The sequence below is a fragment of the Astatotilapia calliptera genome, chromosome 5 (genome assembly GCF_964374335.1).
Source record: "Astatotilapia calliptera chromosome 5, fAstCal68.1, whole genome shotgun sequence".
Classification (NCBI taxonomy): domain Eukaryota; kingdom Metazoa; phylum Chordata; class Actinopteri; order Cichliformes; family Cichlidae; genus Astatotilapia; species Astatotilapia calliptera.
In genome coordinates this window covers 21755158-21762591 of record NC_137426.1, presented here as the reverse complement: position 1 = coordinate 21762591, position 7434 = coordinate 21755158, and the positions used below count along the sequence as shown (strand labels likewise).

Genomic DNA, 7434 nt, shown 5'->3' with positions numbered 1-7434 from the left:
TGTAAATGTCAACAACAAAAGGAGTGTGTAAAACATGTATATTGTAGTGATGGCAGTATACTGTGTATATTTATAGTGGCAGTATGGGAAATGATTATTTGGAAATGCTTGAAATGGAAATGATCATTTACTGTGAGGTGAGGTGTGGTTGGGGTGTGGACAGTGGTTGTGCTTTTGTAACGTTGAGGTATGGACAGCTACACACTGCCTGTTCACATTTTATTCTGTAAAAACTAAATTTTCACTGCTTTTATGACCTTTTTAGTGGGGAGAACATAGCTAGGATTTAATGATTTAACAAATCTTTTGAATCCTTTGTCCTCCACAATGCTAAATGGCTGGGAGTCCTCAATCACCATGCTGACCAGGTCTTCATCTATTTGAGATTGTTCTCCTGAGGAAAGACAATAAAGATAAAGCACAAATATAAATATCACATACGTAACTTATAACAGTTGTATAATATTGTTATATCATTTAGTAACATTACTGCATCCTATATTATCATTGCATTTGATGGCTCACCTGGTCTTGCTCCACAATCGGTGTCCCCCTTATTCTCATGCAAAGCTCTGTAGTGCCTAAGCATGGATAAGGTGTTGTTGTTGTTATATCCCAGCTCCCTGGCACATAGAAAACACTTCACCTTGTACAAAAGTCAAGACAGCTCAACATAAATTGTATTGCACCATCAGTATCATGAAAATACATCTTCTGTAGAAATTTACATACCTTGTTGGGAGGAATAAGATCAAAATGTTCCCACACAGGGGAGGACATCCTCCTCTTCTTAGCTGGCTCCATTCTCTCCTGACTTTCCTCACTCTCATAAACCTCCAAACGGTCTCCAAACTCTCACTAACCGCAACTCTCCATCAAACACCCACATTTTTGAATGAAGTCTGAGGGGTTTATATCGCTGTCATATCTCGCGGCAAAGTTCGAACCACTTCATGAACCAGTCACGTGGTACAGCCGGGCAGCGAGGCTTCGGACGTCATCATTTTCAGCTCCTCCCATAAATGAAGCAAGCCTCGATACGCGCTTCGCGGAAACGCCCCCTCCATTACTCGACACACGCTCCGAAGCCTCGATACAGAACGTCCCATCACTACTCCTGAGTTTATGTATTATTTTGAGTTACTTAAATCATATTTTATTTCCTTTCAGAGATGGCAGTCCATGTGTCTTTCCTTTACTGATTTGAGAATAAAAGGAGAACCCTGTGAATGATTGATGACTGCTTATTTTCATTCTAATCGGATGAGCCCATGATGATGACTACTTAAATCCTGAGCCTTCCTCCAGAACACACAGCTCCCTTATTTTCAGGCATTATGTTGTAGATTTATTGCTGTCCTTGCAATCATTGTCCTGTTGTGTGATTTACATGTTAGACAGTCTCACTGGCCTCTAAAATACTTTGGTACACATGGGAGTTCATGGTGGACTCAATGACTGCAAAGTGTCCAAGTCCTGTGGCTGCAAAACAAGCCCAAATCATCACCCCTCCACCACTGTGTTTGACTCTTGGTATGAGGCGCTTGTGCTGATCCTGTGGTTTTTGCCAAACAGAGCACTGTGTATTATGCCCAAACATCTTCACTCCAAAGGGATGTTTGAGAGGTCTTGTGGTTTATTTAGATGCAACTTGATGCTAACCCGAGCCCTGCTGCCATGTTCTTTATCCTAGCAACCTTTCCAAACAACCTCTCAGCCCGTGTCTAACTGTAGTTTCATATCTAACATGCTAGCTGAGTCTTGTAGAGTTTGAGACGTGGCTCTTGGGTTCCTTGCACCCACTTACCTTTCTGAACTTTTAACTATGCATATGCCCAATGACAAATATTGACATATGGAAAAAGTGCATATTTAGGAGCTGAACATTTTAGTGGTGTGTACAAAACAGTTTAATGCACTTTTTCATGGTTTGCATCAGGTGCAAAACGAGTCCATTTACTTTCACTACTCTCAGCTTTGCCCTGAAGCACCAACATACTTCAGTTACACTTCAGTATCTTTCTGTGAGATTTTTCTTTGGTAAAACAGCCTGAGAGTAGAGTGTTAATTTGAGCATCAGGTTCCATTAAAGATGTTAAAGTCTTTTAATGTTTCTCTGAACTTCTGTTCCTAAGCAGGCAGCTTCTGTGAGGAGAAAAAGGAAGGAAATGCTTTTGATAATGATTCCTGTCATTGGTAAAACATTAACCATTTGTTTTTGAGTTTCCTTCTTACCTTTAGGCAGGGGGGAGAAAGAGAGGTTATACATGTGAAGAAAAAACAAACTTGCATCAATCAGATTTATGCAATCAGTGTGTCAGTCTTTGTTTTCCACTGAAGTTATTTTGCATGGCAGTGTGTGCATGACATGAACTGGAGGTTCAGGCAGAGCCAGTTTCCACAGAGCTGTTCAGCTCGCTCATCCACTGTAACTGGTACACGGTGTTTGCGTGAAGATAAACAAGATGACAACAGATATGTTTTTGTTTTTTGTTACAATACCTCACATTAGTTTGGTTTAAACGTGCAGCTTGACTTACTCCCCTGTACTGAAACTATTCAAGAACTGCCTTTGTTATACAAGCATTTAACAAACTTTGCAAGGAGTCCCAAGTACAACTGTAAAATCACGCAGGAGCAATGATATGATGCAGCAATAAAAAAAAAGCAATCGTACATTTTCAGACTTTGAGGAGGTCAAAGTCCTGTTATCAAGAAAACAGATGGAAGAAACATGCCATCAGATCATATGTGGAACATGCAAAGAAGCAGAGAACAAACTGAAGACGTCAATCTAAGCATTTGTTTTCTGTAGCAAAGGAATATAATGGGAGGGAGTGACTTGCATGCACTGACTGTAATAATAAAGCTATTTACACGCGCAGGAAAACAAGACGGAAAAATAAGGGCTGAATTTTACCTGATTTAACGAATGATAAAAACAACACAAACTTGTTTGCCTGAATAATGTTGGGGAATTTACCCACTCAAAGTCTAGCTACATTTAATCACTTTACAAATTATGATAACAGCAGACACACACACACACGTTTTACTCCCGCCCACAAAAATCAGTGCTAGAGGAAAACAGCCGCTCCCGCTACTGATTGGCTCCGCGGTGCGCTCCAATCACCGCGATGTAGTGACTCTTCTCCACACAAACCCGAGCGGTCGACTAGTAAGGTTGTGACAAATGTAGCGAAAACACAAACAGGTTTTGTTTGGTTTTGTTTTTCTAACTGGATGTACTCCTGTTCGTGAAGACTAGAACAAGTTGAAGCAGAGGATTAAGAAAACGACAGCCGAGTAGTGGTCTAAATGGTCAGACTCGGAAGCAACGAGGGGATGTGGAACGACACAAGGACACATTTCTTCTCTATAAATACGATGGTGATGTTTATTTGATTCGACGCCAGCCTGGAGATTTGAATAAGAATGAAGGTCCTTGTGAAGAAGATGCAGCAGGTGCTCTACGTCCTGCTGCCGTGTGTACTCCAGCTCTGCTGCGCTCAGACTCAAGGAGGTGGGTATAAACACCCGCACACACATATTCACACACGTTTATTTTTATCATTAGCCTGGGAGAGGAACGATGAATACAGTGGCGGTCCTAGGCTGTTTGGAACCCTGGGTGAACACTCCCCCCCCCCCCCCCCCCCCCCCACACACACACACACTAATTAATGTTATCTTGTTGTATCCCTGTTGTGGTCAGTGCTATCCTCTATGTTGTTGCATGCTGGGGGCAGCAGGTTGAGGGTCACAGATACCAACAGACTAAATAAACTGATCCACAAGGCCAGTAATGTTGTGGGGATGGAGCTGGACTCTGTTAGGGTGGTGTCTGAGAGGCAGATGTTGTCCAAGATATGGATAATACCTCCCACCCATTCCATGACGTCCTGGCTACTCACAGGAGCACGCTCAGTGAGCGACTGAGTTTACCAAAAAGCGCCACTGAACGACACAGGAAATCATTCCTGCCCGTGGCCATCTCCCTGTACAATTCCTCCATCTAATACACTGTAAACACTGCAATAGTTACACCCTTTTTATACACGCTCTTTTTTACTCTGTAATATTCTTGTCATATTTTTTTTTATATTTATTTCTAATCACCAATTTTAATCCTTGATATTTAAAACTGAGTGATCCGTATACAGGGCTGGACTGGGACAAAAAATCGGCCCGGGCATTTTGACTAGAGACCGGCCCACCAGGTATTATACGAAAAAACATTAAGCCTTTGAATGAAAACGAACGCTGTTGTGACAGTGATGTACGCTGTCTTATTGGTCTATGTATGATTTCTATACGTTGTAAATCAGATAAAAACTTTGGTTGTAAGATTCAGATAATTATTTAATAAAAGCGAGATATTTTAAATGAGAATAAGAAAGAAAAGTATTTCTTTGTGCCCCTCTCCCTGTTAATGCCATACCTGGCCCCTGGCAAAACTTTGCTAGACCCGCCCCTGCACAGTTACCAGCTGTCAGCTACACAGAAAGGATCCTGGGGTTATTTGTCGCTCAGAAACAGTTCATAACTTCCCTTCAACTCATCCATGTCACCTAAAAGGTAAACCTGTTTCTCCATCACCTGTTCAGCTCTGATGATTCAATAAGGAAATCTCCTGGTTTCATCTTCATGTTTCCCTCTCACCAGATAACCAAACCGACATAATGACCAGCAGCTTTTACAGCTGTGGTTCCAGCAAACATCAGCTGATACTAGAAATTAATATGAAATAAATTCTAACAACAGCTGATCAAGCTTAAACATGCTGCTGTTGTTTAGCGCGACAACCGCTGGTTTCTCCTTTCTGGCGCAAAGTGGGCGATAAACAAGCGAGAGAGAAAAGCCGATCAGTTTCACGATTGAATGAGAGAAGAAGAGACAACTGACAGCGTAAAGACAGAGAAAAACTCCAGCTTTGTGTCTTTTTCTATTCTAGCTGAAGTCCGGGACAAACTGCGTTCCTTTTCACCTCAATACGAAACGCGTAATATTTTCTCTGAATACGGAACAATTCTGTTTTTTAGGGGACAGTTGGCAACTCTAGTAACTAACCTTATGAATAAAATAAAGTTCACTATCAGTAACATAGCACCATAACCACCCAGCTGTAGAAACTCCGTCATGCTAGCTAGTACGCAGTACAAGTTATTGTAACTGACGGGAAAAAGTCAGCACAACGAAAATAAACTCCACCTAAACTTGGTTTATATCTGACCCAGATAGACTGCAGGTCATAACTTCTTACCTGAAGTTCAGTTCACCTGACACTCGGACCGGCGGCCGCCTCGGGTCTCTCCTCCTCCTGCCTCACCTTTCCCTCATCCACCTGGCCTCTTGTAGCAGCTCCGCCATAGCCACCACCAAACAACTGAGTTGTTTTTACACATCTGTCAGCATCTGGCCAATCCACCACCTTTCATTGTTTATACTGTTATAAAAATACATTTTAAAAAAATCATCGGCCCATAAAAACCAAAAATCACCATCGGCCCACCGGGCAAATGCCCGGTATGCCCGTGGCCAGTCCAGCTATGTCTGTATATATTAGTGCTATTTCTTAGATGTGTAAAATCTGTAACATCATTATTGTTTGGAGTTTAGTCTGTTACTGTTACTATTTTTACAATTTCTTCTTGGACCAACTGTAACCCACATAATGTCCTTAGGGATTAATAAAGTGTTCTGATTCTGATTGTTTCAGGATGACCTGCCATTATCCAATGACACATCTGCTTACCTGTATCTTTTGCTCGTTTCTCCTCTTCTTCTTTGCTCTTTTTTTTTCTAAACTGAGCACCTGATGGCTTAGAAGTTTTCTTGTCCATCTTCCATTGGTTTGAATTTTGCACTCCAGTATGACCCATCCCCTAACCCAAGGTTCACAACAACATAACCTAATAAATCTACACCTTAGTTCACAGATTTGCTTTGTCTGGGTTTATTTCTGGGATTTCACACAACCCAGGATTCAAATCATGAATACATAATGGGCTTGGATTTACAACATTATGAATGAAATGTGCTCTATTTGGAAGCAGCCGGCCCCCCTCCCCTTTCGACGGGTTGTGTGAGACTTTAAATCATCAAACTGTAAATTATAAATTTTAAATTGTTATTGATCCGTTTACCCCTGGTCCTAAAGTGTATATTTATTTTCTTAATCTTTTTATATTTATTGTTTGTTTAATTGCACTTCTGCAACTGGGGCCTCGTCGTCTCATCTCTCTATATACTGGACTGTATATAGCGGAGATGACAATAAAGTTTACATTGACTTCAGCACAGCAGCAAGCAGGCGCACAGAGGGCTCTCGCGCTCACTTGCAAATTATAAGTCTGTATCATAAAGTATAGTGTTTTCGTGTTTGTTGGTTTGTTTTTAGTTTGTTTTATTTTGCGAGCAGGGCCCTATTTCAGGAAGCCGGTTTAGAAAACTCAGAGTGAAAAACGATACTCAGGGTTGAGTAACCCCGAACTGTCCAACTCGGAATATTCGGTTTCAGAAAGGCTGATAACAATTAGTTCAGTCAACGCGGAGTTGCTTTAACCCCAAGTTAAACGCGCGCACGAGGATACATAAAGCCCTGATTAGTGGAGCACAGATTAAGCGAGTCACCATGGAGACGGAGGGAAAGAAGGCGCGGTCAATGTATTTTACAGCGCTTGAGGCCGAAATTCTGATGGCAGCATATGCCGATAACATGCAAATTTCGCGGAAAAAAAGTAACACAGCCTCAGCTGCAAAAGAAAGGGAGCATGCATGGCAAAACATAGCCGACAGAGTCAATGCGTGAGTGTTAATTTAAACATTGATCTAGGGATTTCCACCCATTCAACACGTTATTTTATTTTATTTTATTTTATTTTTTTTATTTCATACATTTTATTTCGTGATGTGATGTGAGCGCAGGTGCAACCCAACAGGCCCCCAATGTTCCTGGCAGCAAGTAAAAATGAAATATAAAAATATAGTCCAAACAGGTAAGGTGTAATTGTATTATGAGCCATAGTGCTTGGTCTGTTTGTCCGATGTAAATCAATTGCAGTTAGAGGCTACATTAATTTCCCCTCTGTAAGCACTTATTGAAATTATCTGAGCACATTACAAGTACATATTTGCTTACTCTGTATGCTCAAATGTGACCCGTTATAGCCAACAGAAAAAAAAGCGGAGGCCCGAAAAACAGGTAGAGGTCGTCCACCACCACCACTCACAGAGGCTGAGCAGTTGGCTTCCACATTTGTGATAATGTTGGCAGCATCACATATGATCTTCACAGTGCAGAGAACACAAATTAGCATCCATTACTATAATGGAATTATTTGTTAGTTTGAAATGCTACAGGGAACTATGTACCTGTATGCTGTGGAAAGACTTCCTGTTCACATAGTCTCCTTCATTTACTGAAGGAGCAAT

The 7434-nt window shown here is 41.3% G+C and overlaps 1 protein-coding gene and 1 long non-coding RNA gene across 5 annotated transcripts in view; one reads left to right on the top strand and one right to left on the bottom strand.

Moving 5' to 3' along the window:
* Positions 1-205: 205 nt before the first annotated feature.
* On the bottom strand, positions 206-1103 carry LOC145428714 (uncharacterized). Its single transcript, XR_013909023.1, has 3 exons — positions 733-1103; positions 526-646; positions 206-394 (listed from the first exon to the last, which is right to left on the bottom strand). It is a non-coding gene; the product is annotated as an uncharacterized LOC145428714 (long non-coding RNA).
* Positions 1104-2661: 1558 nt separating this feature from the next.
* Positions 2662-7434, top strand: part of LOC113022543 (receptor tyrosine-protein kinase erbB-3-like) — a 29946-nt gene continuing 25173 nt past the window's right edge. For all 4 annotated transcript variants that reach the window (XM_080301297.1, XM_080301299.1, XM_080301301.1 and 1 more), the window contains exon 1: positions 2662-3523. In XM_080301297.1, the coding sequence (XP_080157423.1) occupies positions 3436-3523 (88 nt within the window). In that variant the 5' untranslated portion in view covers positions 2662-3435. The remainder of the gene's footprint in view (positions 3524-7434) is intronic.